Raw genomic sequence first — 24,043 nt, 5'->3', positions numbered from 1 at the left:
CCAGGGGAAACACAGTCTCAGAATAAGGTGTCGACCATTTAGGACTGAGATGAGGAAACATTTTTTCACTCAGAGGATGGTGAATCTTTGGAATTCTCTACCCCAGAGGGCTGCGGAGGCTCAGCTGTTGAGTATATTCAAGACTGAGATCGATAGATTTTTGGATATTTAGGGAATCAAGGGATATGGGGAAAATGCGAGAAAGTGGAGTTGAGTTTGAAGATCAGCCCTGCTCTTATTGAAAGGCGGAGCAGGCCCAAATGGCCTACTTCTGCCCCTATTTATTAAGTTCTTATGTTTTTATATTCTGAAATCCAGACTTATAATATACTTTTATAGCTTGTAAGGAAGACATATTTGCATACAGTATATATTAACTGTGCCAAAATGATGGTAAATTCCTTACTAGTACAATTTAGAGGTTATTTCACTCATTGTACTTCCCATTAAACTCTACCAGCTAGGTTAAATACAATACTGTCTTGGGACACTGGAGATAACTGAGACAGGTGGTGTATTCTGGTGAGTTCAGCAAAGGTCAGGAACAAAGCAGTAGTACAATTAGACCATTTAATTTTGACTGCTAAAGTAGGGCTGTTTTGCATTGAATACTAAGACAACTGCAGAGAAATTATTGCTTGAAGGTGCAATTTGATAAACGCTTTTCTGAATCACTGCAAAAAGGGACACCATAGGTGACTTTAGAAACCTTGGGCAGGAAGCAGGAGCTTGATGGCGATTCCTGCGTGTGAGCGCGTGTGTGTAGATATTGGTTGAGGAAAGGTTCAGGCTTATCACCACTTCCTCCGCCATGAATTCCCCACTGTTAGTCTCTGCCTAGGCTGACACCTCATAAATGGTTATTTGAGTGAGATGCTAGAGGGCAGCCAGTGCGTGGGAAACAATATGACAGCATAAGCCAACACCGATAGTGGAGGAGGGGGAAAAAAAGGCAGACTTGCATTTATATAGCACCTTTCATGACGACCAAAAGTCGCAAAGCACTTTGCAGCCAATTAAGTACTTTTGGAATGCAGTCACTGTTGTAATGTAAGAAACGCGGCAGCCAATTTGTGCACAGCAAACTCCCACAAACAGCAATGTGATAATGACATGATAATCCGCTATTGTTAGGTTGATTGAGGGATAAATGTTGGCCAGAACACCGGGCATAACTCCCCTGCTCTTTTTCAAATTGTGCCATGGGATCTTTTACATCCACCTGAAAGAGCAGATGAGGCCTCGGTTTAAAGTCTCATCCGAAAGACGGCACCTCCGAGAGTGCAGCGCTCCCTCAGCACCGCAATTCAGTGTCAACCTACAACATTCTGACTCAGAGGCGAGTGTGCTGCCCATTGAGCCACGACTGAGGGGAAATTAGAGGGCGAGGGAAAGAAAGCATGAACAGATAAAGCAGCACCTTTTGCTGATGACAGGCAGTGGAAATCCTTGACCTGTTGTAATGAGGAGGATTCAGGTGTCCGGTCTCGGCACTGCGCAGTCAGCACGTGCCCGAATCGATCGACCTCGAGTAGCGACAGAAATTGGTCCTCGAGCCTCCACAGGCAGCTCTCCCGAGCGAAGGGATCAATGTCCCTCTGCCTGCCTCACCAGCTGAGTCCCGGGATGGTGGCGAAGGAGAGACGGGATGATAGCAACTCCTATAAACTCAGAGGATCATTCCTGCTCCTCCTGGATCCACAGGAACGTGCTTTTTTAATAATATTATTTTTTAAATTTATCTTTCGTTGGTGACCACGAGGAGCTGTTCAAGAATCCCTAGCAAGCTCTTCCAACAGGTGTCATCTCCCTAATTTGAAGGGGCTAATGCATGTTTTGGCTTCTGCCCGGCACACTTAAAAAAAATGAAGGGACCCCACAAATTTAGTAGTGGGACCAACACCTACGCAGCCTATCCCACTGTTAAATTGCTATGCTTCTAGTCGGTTTTACACCCACAAAAACGTCTACCCCGAGGGCTAGAAATTCGATACAAACCTGGTTGGGGCGTTAACTTTTGAGAAGTTGGAAGCTAAATTCAGTCTCAGTACTCAATAATTGTAGGGGAGCGCTAAATCAGGCGCAAATGGCATAGGTGAGTGGTATTAGGCTCCAAGAGGGAACAAATATGAGGTGTTGTGTAATCGGCAGTGAGCATTGGCGAAGGTGCCTTCCAGCCATTAAAGGGGAGGGTCACTGGAGTCTGCACACCAGCCTCCAATGATTCAGGGAGTACAGAACGGCGATATGCTGTGGGATGAAATGCAAAGTCCTTTGACAGCCCACCACACTCTGGGGATGAAGCAGCCTTTGTTTGGCTTGACAGCTGGGGAGCGTATCCCTTTAAGTAGCGCCCCGCCAGCTGGCTGGTTCTGGCCTCTGCTCCCTGGCACTGTCAGCGCGAGGCGGTAAGGCAGGGGGCGCTACTGAAGTTTGCAAATTGGGCACCTAGTGAGCGTTGCCTGCTCACTGACGTCACAAAAGGTGCTGAGGCCCTAACTGTTATCACCAGCAAATTTGCTGTGCAGTGCCGGATTCATCTCCCCCCCCCCCCCCCCGTGGTGCTACTGCCTGAGCACCCCATTAGCGCCCGCCACTAAGCGCTAACTGGGCCCGCTAACATGCCGACTTTCTCCCCTCTGTGTTTTTGAGTACAGTTGTAATATAAAGTGTGCACTTTTGAATCATGCCATAATCTTGTCCAAATATAAGATGCAACTAGTGTGCCTACTGTTGGTCATTAATTGATGACGCTGTTTCCTTCTGCAGGAGCTGGTGGGGAGTAACCCTCCACAGAGAAACTGGAAAGGAATAGCAATCGCGCTCCTCGTTATCCTGGTCATTTGCTCGCTGATTGTAACCTCGGTCATCCTCCTTACACCAGGTAGGCAACGTCATTATTCAATTTCTCTGTGACAAGCACAGTTTGAAATCAAAATGTTGAGCCACAATGAACTTGTTGTTTAAATGAGGTCAGGTTTCCGATTTGGGTGTAGTACGCATATCATTATTAGGCGCCAAACTATTACTGGATTCTATATAGATGGTGCCCAGTCCTGGATGCCGATGGAAGATAGGTGCCCTGTGAACCTGAAAGGAAATAGAACTTGTGGATTTATATAGACGACTCATTAGATGAAATGATTTACCTTTCAACGCAGTGGCAAATGCAGTAGGCAAATAGCACTCATAAACAGCAGAGCTGAATGACCGGAAAGAAGAATTGTTCTGGTTGCTGTGTGTAAAAGGAACAAAATAACTTGCATTTATGCAGCAGCTCCTCAGAATAGCCAAAACCGATTCACAGCCAGCTTTTTAAGACCATAAGAACATAAGAAATAGGAGCAGGAGCAAGCCCTGCGGTCCCTCGAGCCTGCTCTGCCATTTAATACAATCATAGCTGATCCGATCATGGACTCAGGTCCACTTCCCTATCCGCTCCCCATAACTCTTTACTGCCTTATCGGTTAAGAAACTGTTTATTTCTGTCTTAAATTTATTCAATGTCTCAGCTTCCACAGCTCTCTGAGGCAGTGAATTCCACAGATCCACAATCCTCTGAGAGAAGACATTTCTCCTCATCTCAGTTTTAAATGGGCGGCCCCTTATTCTAAGATTATGCCCTCTAGTTCTAGTCACCCCTATCAATGGAGACATCCTCTCTGCATCCACCTTGTCAAGCCCCGTCATAATCTTATATATTTCGAGAAGATCACCTCTCATTCTTCTGAACTCCAATGAGTATAGGCCCAATCGACTCAACCGGCTCAACCAGCGCATTCTGGAGGGGGAGGTTGAACAGCCAGCTGTCGTCGTGCCTATAGGTACCAACGATATAGGTAAAAACAGGATGAGGTCCTACAAGCTGAATTTAGGGAGCTAGGAGTTAAATTAAAAAGTACGACCTCAAAGGATTGCTACCAGTGCCACGTGCGAGTCAGAGCACAAATCGCAGGACAGCTCAGATGAATACGTGGCTTGAGGAATGGTGCAAGAGGGAGGGATTCAAATTCCTGGGACATTGCAACTGGTTCTGGGGGAGGTGGGACTGGTACAAACCGGACGGTCTGCACGTGGACTGGACCGGAACCAATGTCCTAGGCGGAGTGTTTGCTAGTGCTGTTGGGGAGGGTTTAAACTAAAATGGCAGGGGGATGGGAATCTATACAGGGAGACAGAGGGAAGTAAATAGGGCGCAGAAGCAAAAGGTAGCAAGGAGAAAAACAAGAATGGAAAGCAGAGAAATCAAGGGCAAAAATCAAAAAGAGCCACATTACAACATAATTCTAAAAGCACAAAGTGTGTTAAAAAAACAAGCCTGAATGCTCTGAGTCTCAATGCGAGGAACAGTCGTAAGAAGGTGGAAGAATTAATTGCGCAGATAGCTGTTAATTGATATGATGTAATTGGGATTACAGAGACATAGCTCCAGGGTGACCAAGGCTGGGAACTCAACATCCAGGGGTATTCGATATTCAGGAAGGATAGACAGGAAGGAAAAGGAGGTGGGGTAGCATTACTGGTTAAAGAGCATATTAATGCAATAGTAAGGAAGGTCATTAGCGTGGATGATGTGGAATCTATATGAGTAGAGCTGCAAAACACCAAAGGGCAGAAAACATTAGTGGGAGTTGTGTACAGACCACCAAACAGTAGTAGGGAGGTTGGGGACAGCATCAAACAGGAAATTAGGGATGCATGCAATAAGAGTACAACAGTTATCATGGGTAACTTTAATCTACATATTGATTGGGCAAACCAGACTGGTAGCAATGCAGTGGAGGAGGAGTGCCTGGAGTGTATAAGGGATGGTTTTCAAGACCAATATGTCGAGGAACCAACTAGAGAGCAGGCCATCCTAGTCTGGGTCTTGTGTAACGAGAGAGGATTAATTAGCAACCTGGTCATGCGAGGCCCCTTGGGGAAGAGTGACCATAATATGGCAGAATTCTTCATTAAGATGGAGAGTGACACAGTTAATTCAGAAACGAGGGTCCTGAACTTAAAGAAAGGAAACTTCGATGGTATGAGACGTGAATTGGCTAGGATAGACTGGAGAATGATACTTAAAGGGTTGATGGTGGATAGGCAATGGCAGAGATTTAAAGATCACATGGATGAACTACAACAATTGTACAACAATCCTGTCTGGAGTAAAAATAAAACGGGGAAGGTGGCTCAACCGTGGCAAACAAGGGAAATTAGGGAAAGTGTTAAATCCAAGGAAGAGGCATATAAATTGGCCAGAAAAGCAGCAAACCTGAGGACTGGGAGAAATTTAGAATTCAGCAGAGGAGGACAAAGAGTTTAATTAGGACGGAGAAAATAGAGTATTAGAGCAAACTTGCAGGGAACATAAAAACTGACTGCAAAATCTTCTATAGATATGTGAATAGAAAAAGATTAGTGAAGAGGAATGTAGGCCCCTTGCAGTCAGAATCAGGTGAATTCATAATGGGGAACAAGGAAATTGTGGGCCAATTGAACAAATACTTTGGTTCTGTCTTCACGAAGGAAAACACAAATAACCTCCCGAAAAAACTAGGGGACCGAGGGTCTAGCAAGAAGGGGGAACTGAGGGAAATCCTTATTAGTCAGGAAATTCTGTTCGGGAAATTGAAGGGACTGAAGACCGATAAATTCCAAGAGCCTGATAGTCTGCATCCCAGAGTACTTAAAGAAGTGTCCCTAGAAATAGTAGATGCATTGGTGGTCATTTTCCAACATTCTATGGACTCTGGATCATTCCTATGGATTGGAGGGGTTTGAAGGGTAGCTAATGTAACCCTACTTTTTAAAATAGGAGGGGGAGAGAAAATAGGGAATTATAGACTGGTTAGCCTGACATCAGTGGTGGGGAAAATGCTGGAGTCAATTATTAAAGATGTAATAGCAGCGCATTTGGAAAGCAGTGACAGGATCGGTCCAAGTCAGCATGGATTTATGAAAGGGAAATCATGCTTGACAAATCATCTCGAGTTTTTTGAGGATGTAACTAGTAGAGTGGATAAGGGAGAACCAGTAGATGTAGTGTATTGGTAATTTCAAAAAGCTTTTGACAAGGTCCCACACAAGAGATTACTGTGCAAAATTAAGGCACATGTTATTGGGGGTAATGTATTGACGTGGATAGAGAATTGGTTGGCAGACAGAAAGCAAAGAGTGGTAATGAATGGGTCCTTTTCAAAACGGCAGGCAGTGACTAGTGGGGTGCCGCAGGGTTCAGTGATGGGACCCCAGCTATTTACAATATACATTAATGATTTAGACGAAGGAATTGAATGTAATATCTCCAAGTTTGCAGATGACACGAAGCTGGGTGGTGGTGCAAGCTGCGAGGAAGATGCTTAGAGACTGCAGGGTGAATTGGACAGGTTAGGTGAGTGGGCAAATGCATGGCAGATGCAGTATAATGTGGATAAATGTGAGGTTATCCAATTTGGTGGCAAAAACAGGAAGGCAGTTTATTATCTCAATGGTAACAGATTAGTAAAAGGGAAGGTGCAACGAGACCTGGGTGTCATGGTTCATCAGTCATTGAAGGTAGGCATGCAGGTACAGCAGGCAGTAGAAACATAGAAACATAGAAAATAGGTGCAGGAGTAGGCCATTCGACCCTTCGAGCCTGCACCACCATTCAATAAGATTGTGGCTGATCATCAACTCAGGACCCCTTCCCTGCTTTCTCTCCATACCCCTTGATCCCTTTAGCCGTAAGGGCCATATCAAACTCACTCTTGAATATATCCAATGAACTGGCATCAACAACTCTCTGTGGCAGAGAATTCCACAGGTTAACAACTCTCTGAGTGAAGAGGTTTCTTCTCATCTCAGTCCTAAATGGCCTACCCCTTATCCTTAGACTGTGTCCTCTGGTTCTGGACTTCCCCAACATCGGGAACATTCTTCCTGCATCTAACCTGTCCAATCCCGTCAGTATTTCATATGTTTCTATGAGATCCCTTCTCATTCTTCTAAACTCCAGTGAATAAAGGCCCAGTCGATCCAGTCTCTCCTCATATGTCAGTCCTGCCATCCCGGGAATCAGTCTGGTGAACCTTCGCTGCACTCCCTTAATTGTGCTTAGTTTTGGTCTCCCTTCCTCAGATTAGGAGACCAAAACTAAGCACAATATTCCAGGTGAGGCCCCACTAAGGCCCTGTACAACTGCAGTAAGACCTCCCTGCTCCTATACTCAAATCCCCTAGCTATGAAGGCCAACATGCCATTTGCCTTCTTCAACACCTGCTGTACCTGCATGCCAACTTTCAATGACTGATGAAACATGACACCCAGGTCTCGTTGCACCTCCCCTTTTCCTAATCTGCCGCCATTCAGATAATATTCTGCCTTCATGTTTTTGCTACCAAAGTGGATAACCTCACATTTATCCACATTATACTGCATCTGCCATGCATTTGCCCACTCACCTATCCTGTACAAGCCACCATGCAGCCTCTTAGCATCCGCATTGCAGCTCACACTGCCACCCAGCTTAGTGCCATCTGAAAACTTGGAGATATTAAACTCAATTCCTTCATCTTAATCATTGATGTATATTGTAAATAGCTGGGGTCCCGGCACTGAGCCCTGCGGCACCCCACTAGTCACTGCCTGCCATTCTGAAAAGGACACGTTTATTCCGACTCTCTGCTTCCTGTCTGCCAACCAGTTCTCTATTCACATCAATACATTACCCCGAATACCATGTGCTTTAATTTTGCACACCAATCTCTTGTGTGGGACCTTATCAAAAGCATTTTGAAAGTCCAAATACACCACTTCCACTGGTTCTCCCCTGTCCACTCTACTAGTTACATCCTCAAAAGATTCTAGAAGATTTGTTAAGCATGATTTCTCTTTCATAAATCCATGCTGAATTGGACCGATCCTGTCACTGCTTTCCAAATGCGCTGTTATTTCATCTTTAATAATTGATTCCAACATTTTCTCCACCACTGATGTCAGGCTAACCGGTCTATCATTCCCTGTTTTCTCTCTTCCTCCTTTCTTAAAAAGTGGTGTTACATTAGCTACCCTCCAGTCCATAGGAACTGATCCAGAATCAATAGACTGCTGGAAAATTATCACCAATGCATCCACTATTTCGAGGGCCACTTCCTTAAGTACACTGGGATGCAGACTATCGGGCCCTGTGGATTTTTCGGCCTTCAATCCATCAATTTCCCTCACACAATTTCCTGACCAGTAAGGATTTCCTTCAGTTCCTCCTTCTCCCTAGACCCTCTGTCCCCTAGTATTTCCAGAAGGTTATTTGTGTCTTCCTTTGTGAAGACAGAACCAAAGTATTTGTTCAATTGGTCTGCCATTTCTTTGTTCCCTATTATAAATTCACTTGATTCTGACTGCAACGGACCTACGTTTGTCTTCACTCATCTTTTTCTCTTCACATATCTATCGAAGCTTTTGCAGTCAGTTTTTATGTTCCCAGCAAGTTTCCTCTCATACTCTATTTTCCCCCTCCTAATTTAAACCCTTTGTCCTCCTTTGCTGACTTCTAAATTTCTCCCAGTCCTCAGGTTTGCTGCTTTTTCTGGCTAATTTATATGCCTCTTCCTTGGATTTAACACTAACCTTAATTTCCCTTGTTAGCCACGGTTGAGCCACCTTCCCCGTTTTATTTTTACTCCAGACCGGGATGTACAATTGTTGAAGTTCATCCATGTGATCCTTAAACTTTTGCCATTGCCTTGCCACCATCAACCCTTTAAGTATCATTTGCCAGTCTATTCTAGCCAATTCACGTCTCATACCATCAAAGTTAGCTTTCCCTAAGTTCAGGACCCTAGTCTCTGAATTAACTGTGTCACTCTCCATCTTAATAAAGAATTCTAGCATATTATTGCCACTCTTCCCCAAGGGGCCTTGGACAACAAGATTGCTAATTAATCCTTTCTCATTACACATCACCCAGTCTAGTATGGCCAGCCCTCTAGTTGGTTCCTCGACATATTGGTCGAGAAAGCCATCCCTAATATACTCCAAGAAATCCTCCTCCACCGTATTGCTACCAGTTTGGTTAGCGCAATCTATATGTAGATTAAAGTCGCCCAAGATAACTGCTGTACCCTTATTGTATGCATCCCTAATTTCTTGTTTGATGCTGTCCCCAACCTCACTACTACTGTTTGGTGGTCTGTACACAACTCCCACTGGCGTTTTGTGCCCTTTGGTATTCCGCAGCTCCACCCATACAGATTCCACATCATCCAGGCGAATGTCCTTCCTTACTATTGCGTTAATTTCCTCTTTAACCAGCAATGTCACCCCACCTCCTTTTCCTTTCTGTCTATCCTTCCTGAACATTGAATACCCCTTGATGTTGAGTTCCCAGCCATATCTCTGTAATCCCAATTATATCATATTCGTTAATAGCTGCCTGCGCAGTTAATTCACCCACCTTATTACGAATACTCCTCGCATTGAGGCACAGAGCCTTCAGGCTTCTCTTTTTAACCCACTTGGCCCCTTTAGAATTTTGCTGTAATGTGACCCTTTTTGATTTTTGCCTTCGATTTCTCTGCCCTCCACTTTTACTTTTCTTCTTTCTATCTTTTGCTTCTGCTCCCATTCTATTTCCCTCTGTCTCCCTGCATAGATTCCCATCCCCCTGCTATATTAGTTTAACCCCTCCACAACAGCACTAGCAAACGCTCCTCCTAGGAAATTGGTTCTTGTCCTGCCCAGGTGTAGACCGTCCGGTTTGTACTGGTCCCACCTCCCCCAGAACCGGCTCCAATGTCCCAGGAATTTTAATCCCACCCTCTTGCACCATTCCTCAAGCCACGTATTCATCTGAGCTCTCCTGCAATTCCTACTCTGACTAGCATGTGGCACTGGCAGCAATCCTGAGATTACTACCTTTGAGGTCCTACTTTTTAATTTAACTCCTAACTCCCTAAATTCAGCTTGTAGGACCTCATCCCATTTTTTACGTATCCCGTTGGTAGCTATATGCACCACGACAACTGGCTGTTCACCCTCCCCCTCCAAAATATTCTGCAGCTGCTCCGAGACATCCTTGACTTTTGCACCAGGGAGGCAACATACCATCCTGGAATCTCGATTGCAAAGAAAGCAAAGCAAATGGCATGCTGGTTTTCATAGCGAGGGGATTTGAATATCGGAGCAGCTGGTCTTTCTGCAGCTGTACAGGGCCTTGGTGAGACCACACCTTGAGTATTGTGTGCAGTTTTTGTCTCCTAATCTGAGGAAGGACGTGCTTGCTATTGAGGGAGTGTAGCGAAGGTTCACCAGACTGATTCCCGGGATGGCAGGACTGACATATGAGGAAAGATTGAATCGGCTAGGCTTATACTCACTGGGATTTAGAAGAATGAGAGGGGATCTCAGAGAAACGTATAACATTCTGATGGGACTGAACAGGTAAGATGCAGGAAGAATGCTCCCGATGTTGGGGAAATCCAGAACCAGGGGACACAGTGTAAGGATAAGGGGTAAGCCATATAGGACCGAGACGAGGAGAAACTTTTTCACCCAGTGAGTTTTGAACCTGTGGAATTCTGTGCCACAGAAAGTTGTTGAGTCTAGTTCGTTGGACATATTCAAAAGGGAGTTAGATATGGCCCTTACGGCTAAAGGGTCAAGGGGTATGGAGAGAAGGCTAGGGTGGGGTACTGAGCTTGAATGATCAGCCATGATCATATTGAATGGCGGTGCAAGCTCGAAGGGCCAAATGGTCTGCTCCTTCACCTATTTTCTATGTTTCTATGTTAATCTTTCTTCATAAGACAACTCCTTCATCTCTGGAATCAACTTAGTGAACCTTCTTTGAACTGCCTCGAATGCAAGTTCCTTAAATAAGGAGAACAAAACTATACACAGTGCTCCAATGCCCTCTACAGTTGTAGCAAGATGCCCCTACTTTTATACTCCATCGTCCTCGCAATAAAGACCAACATTCCATTTGCCTTCCTAATTACTAGCTGTACCTGCATGCTAAGTTTTTGCGTTTCATGTACAAGGACCCCCAGATCGCTCTGTGCCGCAGCATTTTGTAGTTTCTCTCCATTTAAATAATACTTTGCTTCTTTATTCTTGCTACCAAAGTGGATAACTTCACATTTTCTCACATTATACTCCATATGCCAAATTTTTGCATACTCACTTAACCTAGCTATTTCCCTTTGCAGATTCTTTGTGTACTCTTGACAACTGGCTTTCCCAGCTATCTTTGTATCATCAGCAAATTTGGCTACAGTACACTCAGTCCCTTCAACCAAGTTATCAATATGGATTGTAAATAGTTGAGGCCTCAGCATTGATCCCTGTGGCACCCCACTAGTTACAGTTTGTCAACCTGAAAATAACCCATTTATCCCGACTCTTTGTTTTCTGTAAATTAGCCAATCCTCTATCCATGCTAATATATTACCCCCAACCCCATGATGTCTTATCTTGTGCAGCAATCTTTTATGTGACGCCTTATCGAATGCCTCTGGAAATCCAAATACACGACATCTACTGGTCCCCCTTCATCTACTCTGCTCGTTACATCCTCAAAGAACTCCAGCAAATTTGTCAAAAATCATGCTGACTCTGTTTGACTGTATTATGATTTTCTAAATGTCCTGCTACTACTTCCTTAATAATGGACTCCAGCATTTTTCCAATGACAGATGTTAGGCTAACTGATCTATAGTTTTCTGCTTTCTGTCTCCCTCCCTTCTTGAATAGGGGCATTACATTTGAGGTTTTCCAATCAACTGGGACCTCTCCAGAATCCAAGGAATTTTGGTAGTTTACATCCAATGCATCCACTGTCTCTACAGCCACTTTTAAGACCCTAGGATGGAGGCCATCAGGTCCAGGGGACTTGTCCACCTTTAGTCCCATTAGTTTGCCTAGTACTTTTTCTCTAGTGGTAATGATTGTTTGAAGTGCCTCCCTCCCGATAGCCCCTTGATTATCGGTTATTATTGGAATGCTTTTGGAGTCTTCTTCCGATGAAGACCGATACAAAATATTTGTTCAAAGTCTCTGCCATTTCCCTGTTTCCCATTATTAATTCCCTAGTTTCATGCTCGAAGGGACCAATATTTACTTTAGCTACTCTCTACCTTGTTATGTACCTGTAGAAGCACTTACTGCCTGTTTTTATATTTCTTGATAGTTTACTCTCAATTTATTTTCTCTCTCTTTATTTTTTTTTAGTTGTCATTTGCTGGTTTCTAAACATTTCCAAATCCTCTGGTCTACCACTAAACTTCGCAACATTGTATGCTTTTGTGTTTAATTTGATACCATCCTTAACTTCCTTAGTTAGCCACCGATAGTTCATCTTCTCATTGAGGCTTTCTTTCTCACTGGAATATATCTTTGCTAAAAGTTATGAAATATCTGCTTAAATATCTGCCATTGGTTATCTACCGTCTTAACCTTTAATCTATTTTCCCACTAATACAAAAGCAAAATACTGCGGATGTTGGAATCTCGAATAAAAGCAGAAATCTCAGCAGGTCAGGCAGCATCTGTGGAAAGGAAGCAGAGTTAACGTTTCGGGTCTATGAATCTTCGTCAAAACCTATTTTCCCAGTTCACTTTAGCCAACACTGTCCTCATACCTTTGTAATTGCCTTAATTTAAGTTCAGAATATGAGTTTGAGACCCAAGTTTCTCACCCTCAAACTGAATTTGAAATTCTACCATGCTATGATCACTCTTTCCAAGAGGATCCTTTACTATGAGATCATTAATGAATCCAGTCTCATTACACATTACCAGATCCAAAATAGTCTGCTCCCTGGTTGATTCCACAACGTATTGTTCTAAGAAACCATCCCGAATATACTCTATGACCACTTCCTCCCGGCTAGCTTTGCTAATTTGATTTGTCCAATCTATATGAAGATTAAAATCGCCCACGATTATTTCTTACAAGCCCCAATTATTTCTCGATTTATACTCTGTCCTACAGTGTAACTATTGTTTGGGGGCCTGTCGACCACTCCCACCAGTGACTTCTTTCCTTATTATTTCTTATCTCCATCCAAACTGATTCTACATCTTGATCTTCTGACCCAATACCATTTCTCACTACTGCACTGATCCCATCCTTTTTTAACAGAGCTACCCCACCTCCTTTTCCTTTCTGCCTATCCTTCTAAAATGGCAAATACCCCTGAATATTCAGTTCTCAGCCTTGGTCACCTTGCAACCACATCTCTGTAATAGCTATCAGATCATAAGAACATAAGCAATTGGAGCAGGAGTAGGCCACTTGACCCCTCGAGCCTGTTCCACCATTTAATAAGATCATGGCTGATCTGATCATGAACTCAGTTCCACCTCCCTGTCCGCTCCCCATAACCTTTTATTCTCTTATCGCCCCCAAATCTGTCTATCTCCGCCTTAAATATATTCAATGAACCAGCCTCCTCAACTCTCTAGGGTAGAGAATTCCACAGATTTACAACCCTCTGACAGAAGAAATTGCTTCTCATCTCAGTCTAAAATGGGCAGCCCCTCATTCTGAGACTATGACCCCGAACTTGGTGGATTTACCATACGCTGCCGCTGAATTTTCTGGGCGGTCTCCCCTCCGAGCGAGTTTGGTGGAGGCTTCCCGCTGGTGGGGAGGGAAGACCACTGGGGACCGCCCGCTGACGTCTGCTGGCGTGCAACGCGAGTAAGTGTCCTCCCACCCGTCGAGCTGACAGTTTGGTCCGGGCGGGAGTCCACTGCAGCAGGGGAAAGGACCGTCGCATGGAAGCAGGTCTAACCTCAACAGTGATTGAGAAGACCTGCAAAAATCGTTAGCACACCTCTTTTCTTTATTTTTTTTGTTGCACTGATTCGGGTGGATGGGGTCCCCTTGAAGGTTTTCTAGTGTTTTTTTTAAAAAAGAATTTTTGAAGATTTTTCATTTTATCTGTTCCCCCCTTCCTGGGCCTGACTCAATCCTTGGCGGTACTTTGCCAAGGATCGCATTTGCCGCCTAGTTTGGGATCTCCCGCCCGCTGCCGCTCAAATGTAGGGCGTAAGTCGCTTTTTTGCTGCCGGGCGGTCTTTCCAGGACTTTTTCATGAAACTTGCACCAAAAGTACCGTCAGGATCTCAGCGGTCCTTTGGGCGGCACTTGGGTGGAACATAGTTTTCACCAAGTTCGGGGCCTATGTCCCGAAGTTTTAGTTTCCTGTATGAGTGGAAATATCCTCTCCACCTTGTCGAACCCCCTCATTATCTTATATGTTTCGATAAGATCACCTTTCATTCTTCTGAACTCCAATGTGTATAGGCCCAACCTACTCAACCTATCTTCATAAGTCAACCTCCTCATCTCCGGAATCAACCTCGTGAACCTTCTCTGAACAGCCTCCAATGCAAGAAACATAGAAAATAGGTGCAGGAGTAGGCCATTCGGCCCTTCGAGCCTGCACTGCCATTCAATGAGTTCATGGCTGAACATGCAACTTCAGTAACCCATTCCTGCTTTCTCGCCATACCCCTTGATCCCCCTAGTAGTAAGGAATACATCTAACTCCTTTTTGAATATATTTAGTGAATTGGCCTCAACAACTTTCTGTGGTGGAGAATTCCACAGGTTCACCACTCTCTGGGTGAAGAAGTTTCTCCTCATCTCGGTCCTAAATGGCTTACCCCTTATCCTTAGACTGTGACCCCCTGGTTCTGGACTTCCCCAACATTGGGAACATTCTTCCTGCATCTAACCTGTCTAAACCCGTCAGAATTTTAAACGTTTCTATGAGATCCCCTCTCATTCTTCTGAACTCCTGTGAATACAGGCCCAGTTAATCCAGTCTTTCTTGATTTGTCAGTCCCGCCATCCCAGGAATCAGTCTGGTGAACCTTCGCTGCACTCCCTCAATAGCAAGAATGTCCTTCCTCAAGTTAGGAGACCAAAACTGTACACAATACTCCAGGTGTGGCCTCACCAAGGCCCTGTACAACTGTAGTAACACCTCCCTGCCCCTGTACTCAAATCTCCTCGCTATGAAGGCCAACATGCCATTTGCTTTCTTAACCGTCTGCTGTATCTGCATGCCAGCCTTCAATGACTGATGTACCATGACACCCAGGTCTCGTTGCACCTCCCCTTTTCCTAATCTGTCACCATTCAGACAATAGTCTGTCTCTTTGTTTTTACCACCAAAGTGGATAACCTCACATTTATCCACATTATACTTCATCTACCATGCATTTGCCCACTCACCTAACCTATCCAAGTCACTCTGCAGCCTCATAGCATCCTCCTCGCAGCTCACACTGCCACCCAACTTAGTGTCATACGCAAATTTGGAGATACTACATTTAATCCCCTCGTCTAAATCATTAATGTACAGTGTAAACAGCTGGGGCCCCAGCACAGAACCTTGTGGTACCCCACTATATCCTTCCTTAAATATGGAGACAAAAACTGTACACGCTACTCCAGGTGTGGCCTCACCAATACTCTGTACAGTTGTAGCAGGACTTCTCTGCTTTTATACTCTATCCCCCTTGCAATAAAGGCCAATATTCCATTTGCCTTCCTGATTACTTGATGTACCTGCATACTAACTTTTTGTGTTTCATGCACAAGGACGCCCAGGTCCCTCTGAACTGCAGCACTTTGCAATTTTTCTCAATTTAAATTATAATTTGCTTTTCTATTTTTTCTGCCACAGTGGATGACCTCACATTTTCCCACATTATACTCCATCTGCCAAATTTTTGCCTACTCACTTAGTTTGTCTATATCCATTTGCAGATTTTTTGTGTCCTCCTCACAATTTGCTTTCCCACCTATCTTTGTATCATCAGCAAATTTGGCTAATTTACACTCGGTCCCTTCATCCAAGTCATTAATATAGATTGTAAATAGTTGAGGCCCCGGCACTGATCCCTGCGGCACCTCACTAGTTACAGTTTGCCAACCAGAAAATGACCCATTTATCCCGACTCTCTGTTTTCTATTAGTTAGCCAATCCTCTATCCATGCTAATGTATTACCCCTAATCACGTGAACTTTTATCTCGTGCAGTAATCTTTTACGTGGCACCTTATCGAATCCAAATACACCACTTCCACTGGTTCTCCCTTCTTCTTCTTCATCTTCTTCTTCTTTTGTGTGGTAGTACAAGTCAAATTTAAATATCTATGTCAGATATCTAAGCCAAAGCTTTCGGTGTAACAGTGTGGATATCTTGTTGGCTGCCTGCAAGTTTCTTCTGAGAGCAGTGCTCAATGTGCTCCAGGGTCTGATTAGGAGCTCCGCAGTCACACATGCTTTAATCTTCCATCTATCGAGAAGGTGGCAGCATCTACCATGAGCAGTTCAGAGGCAATTGATGGTGGTCCACTGTTTGCAAGGAAGGTTTGATCCATCAGGTTGTACTGTAGGGTCCTCTATAAGGAATCCATTCTTAATGTCGCAGTTCTTCCAAGCATTTCACCCTCGGCCATCAAAGTTACCAACTAAGTATCATCATCATCATCATCAAAGGCAGTCCCTCTGAATCGAGGAAGACTTGCTTCCAATCTTAAAATGAGTCCTTAGGTGAACAGTCCAATACCAGAACCACAGTCCCTGTCACAGGTGGGACAGATGGTCGTTGAGGGCAAGGGAGGGTGGGACAGGTTTGCCGCATGCTCTTTCCACTGCCTGCGCTTGATTTCTGCATGCTCTCGGCGATGAGACTCGAGGTGCTCAGCGCCCTCCTGGATGCACTTCCTCCACTTAGGGCGGTCTTTGCCAGGGTCTCCCAAGTGTCGGTGGGGATGTTGCACTTTATCAGGGAGGCTTTGAGGGTGTCCTTGTAACATTCCCTCTGCCCACCTTTGGCTCGTTTGCCGTGAAGGAGTTCCGAGTAGAGCGCTTGCTTTGGGAGTCTCGTGTCTGGCATGCGAACAATGTGGCCTGCCCAACGAAGCTGATCAAGTGTGGTCAGTGCTTCGAAGCTGGGGATGTTGGCCTGGTCGAGGACCCTAACGTTGATGCGTCTGTCCTCTCAGCGGATCTATAGGATCTTGCGGAGACATCGTTGGTGGTATTTCTCCAGCGACTTGAGGTGTCTACTGTACATGCTCCATATGTAAGCCATACAGGAGGGTGGGGATTACTACAGCCCTGTAGGCCATGAACTTGGTGGCAGATTTGAGGGCCTAGTCTTCGAACACTGTTTTCCTCAGAACTAGTGGGAACCTGTTCAACCTTTGCCATCTCCAGGCCAGCTCCAAGACCACCCCAACCTCTTTCGTCGAGCTACAGTACACGGATGTTACCTGCGTCTGTGCACATTCAGAGGCTGAACTCCAGGACATAGTCGACGTATTTACTGAGGTGTACGAAAGCATGGGTCTTACACTAAACATCCATAATACAAAGGTCCTCAACCAGCCTGTCCTCACTGCACAGCACTGCCACCTCGTCATCAAGATCCACGGTGCGGCCCTGGACAACGTGGACCATTTCCCATATCTCGGGGGCCTCTTATCGACAAGAGCAGACATTGATGACAAGATTCAACACCGCCTCCAGTGCGCCACCGCAGCCTTTAGCTGTCAACTAAGTAAAGCTGATGCTCATTGTAGGTTTAGGGGACTGGGAGAGGAGTGTAATTTTTAAGCTTTGAAATTTCTGCTGGTAAACCTTTACTGTGATATATGTTTGACACAAACTTTAAAAGTGTTGTTGACGTTCTGAATGCTCCTTCCAATAGTGGGGCAGTGTCCTTTGCAATTTCAGACAGCAGCAATAACACAGATTAGCAATACAATGGAAAAATACACAAAAGAATGCTCAGTTTACAGCATATTTTCACATTCAGCAATATTGAATAAGTGTTTTAGCAGGATTCCTTTGTCACATTAATGGCTCGTTTTATTGCAGCGTTACCAAAACAAAGAGCTGGGAAGCCAGTGTGAGCCTCAAATTCCTTTGCATTGAGAATTGGTTTCAAAGGCACTAAAATAAACAGTGGCTGAGATTGAGAGAGAAAGCATGATTTCAGTGCATACAAAAAAAATCTTCACACTTGCTTTCCAGCAATCACCACGATCACAGCAAATTAAATACAGCATTCAGAAACCTGCTCCAGATATTTAAAAATATATGTAAGTTAAAGCATCGAGGACAAAATAAGAGTGACAGTTCTTTGGGAAAGTACCAGTTTCAAAATGTTTCCTATCCCTTCAAACAAATGTGGCTTTTTTCTCAATTAAACTTGATTCATCGTTATTACATTAAAGCAGTTTTGCAGCTGTGTGTTGATTGGTTCTCAGTGTTTGCTGACTGTGTGTTTGTGTATCGCAAGGAACTCCTGCGCATTTGACGGTACCATCTGCATTTTCCTTCTGCCCTTGTTTTCCATGCAAATTTTCCGAACTAGTGCTGTTGATGACAGATTGAAAAGCAATGGAAATCCAAGCATTATTAACATTTGTTTCCTCAAATAGTAAAAACTTAAATTGTTTATTAAAAACTAGAATTTTCTTTGGTTGAGCTGGGAGTCTGATACATTCAGAAATCAAATCCCAACCACTGAGATATTCACACAGGGAGTTTCCTTTGATCTGTGACAGAACGCCCAGTCCCTCTCTCTCGCTCTCTGGGACACACCACACATACCTAAGCCCAGAGACGAGGTACAGGTTGGAAAGAGCCAAGATTTATGGATCCCCCAAGTGTGTTAAGACCACTGCCTCAGTTTTATTGCAAGATATCAGCAAGGGCAGACATTGATGACGAGGTCCAACACTGCCTCCAGTGTGTCGGTGCAGCCTTTGGTTGCCTGAGGAAGAGAGTATTTGAAGACCAGGTCCTCAAATCGGGCACCAAGCATATGGCCTACAGGGCAGTAGTGATACCCGCCCACTTATATGGCTCAGAGACGTGAACTATATCCAGCAGACATCTCAAAGCACTGGAGAAGTACCATCAGTGCTGCCTCCGCAAGATCCTGAAAATCCACTGGGAGGATAGATGCACCAACGTCAGTGTTCTCGCTCAGGCCAACATCCCCAGCATTGAAGTACTGACCACACTCAACCAGCTCTGTTGGGTGGGCCACATCGTCCGCATGCCTGACATGAGACTCCCAAAGCAAGCGCTCTACTCGGAACTCATACACGGCAAGCGAGCCCCAGGTGGGCAGAGGAAACGTTTCAAGGACACCCTCAAAGCCTCCTTGATAAAGTGCACCATCCCCACTGGCACCTGGGAATCCCTGGCCCAAGACCGGCCTAAGTGGAGGAAGAGCAGCCGGGAAGGCATTGAGCATCTCGAGTCTCGTCGCCGAGAGCATGCAGAAAATAAGTGCAGGCAGCGGAAGGAGCGTGCGGTAAACCAGACTCCCCACCCACCCTTTCCCTCAACTACTGTCTGTCCCACCTGTGATAGAGACTGTAATTCCCGTATTGGACTGTACTGTGTTGAGAACTCACTTTTAAGGTGGAAGCAAGTCTTCCTCAATTTCGAGGGACTGCCTATGCTGATGTTTGCAAGACACTTATGGATCAGCGAGGTCATTCAGCCCATCTTAATTTATCCATGAAGAACAACTCTGCAATCCTCCCATTGCTGCACCTGATTGTTTCTTTAAATCATTCCAGGTTTTTCACTTCCACAACTCTTCCCCGAAGTCCTTTCCAAGTGTTGATCATTCTCTGCGTGAAGAGGTTCTTCCTGACATCAGTCCTGAGGTTAACTTTGATATATGAACCTGTATCCTCCTTGTCCTGCTGCAGCTGTCCAGCTAAAACCGTGCAGTCTTTATGAACACATGGTAGTGCTAAACTTGCCCAGCCAGGACTACCCTGATTAGTAAGGCACCGGGATTGCAAGGTTGCGTAGAGTTGAGTGAGGAAAGAAATGCCAGCCCCTGGATCGATCTTATTAAGGTGTTGGATCAATGAGCCGGGACTGGCTGCTTATCCACAGTGCCTGCTTGTCTGAGTTATCAAATTGTTCCATCAACGGAACTCAGAGCACATCACCCCCGAGTTTGCTTCTGGTTTGCATAATGAATTTAACCTGGCACCTCAAAACTTAATCTGAGTTAATAGCTGTGGAACGATGTGACACCGCAACACAGGCAAAGTTTCTTTTGGTCTATCAGTGGGTTCACACTCCCTTTCTCTCTCTGGAGACACACCGCACTTATCTAAGCCCAGAAAATTTAGATACAGGCTGGAAAGAGCCAAGGTTTATGGATCCCCCAAGTTTGTCAAAGGCCACTGCCTCCGTTTGATTGCAAGATACTTATGGATCATCGAGCGCTGGACATTCCATAGTCAGGCCTGGAGGTCAAAACAAGCTGCTACTGACCCTGTATTTGCAGCATCCTTAGCACAAAGTGACAGCTGCTTCGTGGTGAGTCTGAACATGATGTTTGAATGCACCCTGGGTCAGTCACAGGAACTTCACTTGGTTAAAGCTTCCCATTCTCAGATTTCTCATCTACATGCTGCCCCTTGGCGACATCATCCGAAAACACAGCGTCAGTTTCCACATGTGCGCTGATGATACCCAGCTCTACCTCACCATCACTTCTCTCGACCCCTCCAAGGTCTCTAAACGGTCAGACTGCTTGTCCGACATCCCGTTCTGGATGAGCAGAAATTTTCTCCAATTGAATATTGGGATGACCGAAGCCATTGTTATCGGTCCCCACCACAAACTCTGTTCCCTAGTCACTGACTCCATCCCTCTCCCCAACTTCTGTCTGAGGCTGAACCAGACTGTTCGCAACCTTGGTGTCATATTTGACCCTAAAATAAGCTTTCGACCACATATCTACAGCGTAGCTAAGACCGCTTATTTCCACCTCCGTAAAATCACCCTTCTCCGCCCTTGCCTCAGCTCATCCACTGCTGAAGGCCTCATCCATGCCTTTGATACCTCTAGACTTGACTATTCCAATGCACTCCTGGCTGGCCTGCCACATTCTACCCGATGTAAACTAGAGGTGATCCAAAACTCGGCAGCCCGTGTCCTAACTCACACTAAATTTCGCTCACCCATCACCTCTGTGCTCGCTGACCTACATTGGCTTCTGGTTAAGCAACGCCTCGATTTCAAAATTCCCATTCTTATTTTCAAATCCCTCCATGGTCTTGCCTCTCTCTGTCTCTGCAATCTCCTCCAGCCTCAAAACCCCCAGAGATACCTGTGCTCCTCTAATTCTGCCCTCTTGAGCATCCTGATTATAATTGCTCAACCATTGGTGGCCATGTCTTCAGCTGCCTAGGCCCCAAGCTCTGGCACTCCCTCCCTAAACCTCTCCGCCTCTCTTTCCTCCTTCAAGACACTCCTTAAAACCTACCTCTATGACCAAGCCTTTGGTCACATGCGCTAATTTCTGGGTGTCAAATTTTTTATCACATAATGTGAAGCGCCTTGGGACATTTCAATACATTAAAGGCACTATATAAATACAAGTTGTCATTGTTGGACTTGTTGATATGTGACCTTGGAGCTCGGTCATTTCTCTTCCTCCTCCCAAGGAGTTAATGACTTAGCTGGTTATTCGAGAGCTGATGGTCACTGGTGGGAGCCTTCATAGCAAATGCCAGGAAACCCTTGCATGTGGCCTGATGAGCAGCACAACTCACTATAAAACGTGAGCGTGCATTGCCACCATCCTGCTGACCACAGTTTGGATCAACACCACACTCAACGACATCATTCATTTATGCTAATAGGCCGTCACACCTCATCGCCACTGCGAAGATATTTCCCCAATATATAGGAACACAATAAGGAAGCTTTGAATAAGATATTCTTCCTACTACAGTCTGTCACTGAGGTATTCATGTATATTCAGTAGCCAGTTTCACATCTGCGTGGAGTCTCATGGGCATGAATGTCTCTGGTCCGTGAGATTCATTCCTGAACCACAGGGTCAACGCAGACTGAAACTGACTCCCAAAGCAAATCATTGGAAAATCCTCATCACGGGAGGTAGATTTTTTTCTCAGTGAGGAAGTAGCTTGAGCTGCTGTCAGATTCTTTCCATCCCCCATTTCTTTTTGGCAGCGGCAAGTAAGGACGTTTGTCACAAGTTCAATGTGAACTGTGGCAATTCTTGCGCGTCGGTGTTTTGAATAATTTAATCCGTAATTTGAGTTATAAAAGCAGCGAGTAAACAGTTCAACAGCTCGGCTGAGGGCTTATACACTAATTCCAGTTCATAGTATCATTTTATGTTACCCAGCTTTTTTGTTGTATCATGGTCTACTCTGCATGTATTTGAAGAAACGCACTCAATTATCCACACACTTGGAGAACGGTGGCACAGTGGTTATGTTACTGGACTAGTAATCCAGAGACCTGGACGAATGATGACCCGGAGAAGTGAGTTCAAATCCCACATCGGCAGCTGGGGAATTTACATTCAGCTAATTGAATAAATCACGAGTTAAAAAGCTAGTATCAGTAATGGTGACCATGTTGTGACTTGGATAGGTTAGGTGAGTGGGCAAATGCATGGCAGATGAAGTATAATGTGGATAAATGTGAGGTTATCCACTTTGGTGGTAAAAACAGAGAGACAGGCTATTATCTGAGTGGTGACTGATTAGGAAAAGGGGAGGTGCAACGAGACCTGGGTGTCATGGTACATCAGTCATTGAAGGTTGGCATGCAGGTACAGCAGGCGGTTAAGAAAGCAAATGGTATGTTGGCCTTCATAGCGAGGGGATTTGAGTACAGGGGCAGGGAGGTGTTGCTACAGTTGTACAGGGCCTTGGTGAGGCCACACCTGGAGTATTGTGTACAGTTTTGGTCTCCTAACTTGAGGAAGGACATTCTTGCTATTGAGGGAGTGCAGCGAAGGTTCACCAGACTGATTCCCGGGATGGTGGGACTGACCTATCAAGAAAGACTGGATCAACTGGGCTTGTATTCACTGGAGTTCAGAAGAATGAGAGGGGATCTCATAGAAACGTTTAAAATTCTGACCGGTTTAGACAGGTTAGATGCAGGAAGAATGTTCCCAATGTTGGGGAAGTCCAGAACCAGGGGTCACAGTCTAAGGATAAGGGGTAAGCCATTTAGGACCGAGATGAGGAGAAACTTCTTCACCCAGAGAGTGGTGAACCTGTGGAATTCTCCACCACAGAAAGTTGTTGAGGCCAATTCACCAAATATATTCAAACGGGAGTTAGATGAAGTCCTTACTACTAGGGGGATCAAGGGGTATGGCGAGAAAGCAGGAAGGGGGTACTGAAGTTGCATGTTCAGCCATGAACTCATTGAATGGCGGTGCAGGCTTGAAGGGCCGAATGGCCTACTCCTGCACCTATTTTCTATGTTTCTATGTTGTAAAAACCCATCTGGTTCACGAATGTCATTTAGGGAAGGAAATCTGCTGTCCTTACTGAGACTCCAGACTCCAGACCCACAGCAATATGGTTGACTCTTAACTGCCCTCTGAAATGGCCTCGCAAGCCACTCAGTTGTATTCAAGATACCTCACCACCACGTTCTGGAGGGAAATTAGGGATGGGCAATAAATGCTGGTTTTGCCAGCGACGCCCACATCCAATGATTAAAAAAAACCTCCATTATCCCTACACTTCATTATCCACATACTTGACTTCTCCTGATTTGTGCTGTGATGATTTGGCCATATACTTCAACATTCTGACTGGTGCTTTGTCGTAGTTCGACATGTTGACCCTGTCCCAGGAACATTCTTCAGCCTGCCTCCTTTTTAACTTCCAACCCTTACCTGCCTTCAATCAACAGGTTTTTAGAGTGACGACTTGAGACATAGTGGGGAAAAGACAACATTTCTATTTTATGAGCTTACTTAGGTCCTTTTCTGCGTGTTCTTGACACTTTGAGGTAAGTGATGGAATCCTTGACATCTTTAAAATGAAATTCAAGGACAGGACAACTTTGCTTTGTTCTCCGTCTGACAATGCAGTTTCTCCATGCAGTACATACAACAGCAATTAGTCGAGGCTGTGCCAACACTCTCAATCTTTAGTTGTCATTCTGTGAAATTTTCTTTTTCTATCTGGTCCTGTTATAAACAATGTAACAAAGATTGATTTT

The 24,043-nt window shown here is 44.9% G+C and overlaps 1 protein-coding gene and 1 long non-coding RNA gene across 4 annotated transcripts in view; one reads left to right on the top strand and one right to left on the bottom strand.

Annotated features, from left to right (window-relative positions):
* Nucleotides 1-24,043, top strand: part of dpp6a (dipeptidyl-peptidase 6a) — an 828,704-nt gene that overhangs the window by 9,718 nt on the left and 794,943 nt on the right. For all 3 annotated transcript variants that reach the window (XR_011593400.1, XM_070881647.1, XM_070881648.1), the window contains exon 2: nt 2,770-2,884. Coding sequence is in view for 2 of the 3 variants with exons in the window: in XM_070881647.1 (XP_070737748.1) it covers nt 2,770-2,884 (115 nt within the window). In the remaining variant the exon portion in view is untranslated. The remainder of the gene's footprint in view (nt 1-2,769; nt 2,885-24,043) is intronic.
* Nucleotides 18,343-24,043, bottom strand: part of LOC139264709 (uncharacterized) — a 44,916-nt gene continuing 39,215 nt past the window's right edge. Inside the window, exon 5 of the long non-coding RNA XR_011593401.1 lies at nt 18,343-18,373. This is a non-coding gene — a long non-coding RNA (uncharacterized lncRNA). The remainder of the gene's footprint in view (nt 18,374-24,043) is intronic.

This window comes from Pristiophorus japonicus, chromosome 5, assembly GCF_044704955.1.
Source record: "Pristiophorus japonicus isolate sPriJap1 chromosome 5, sPriJap1.hap1, whole genome shotgun sequence".
Taxonomy (NCBI): Eukaryota; Metazoa; Chordata; class Chondrichthyes; family Pristiophoridae; genus Pristiophorus; species Pristiophorus japonicus.
Note: the sequence above shows the minus strand (reverse complement) of the source record. Positions and strands in the feature narration are given on the sequence as shown.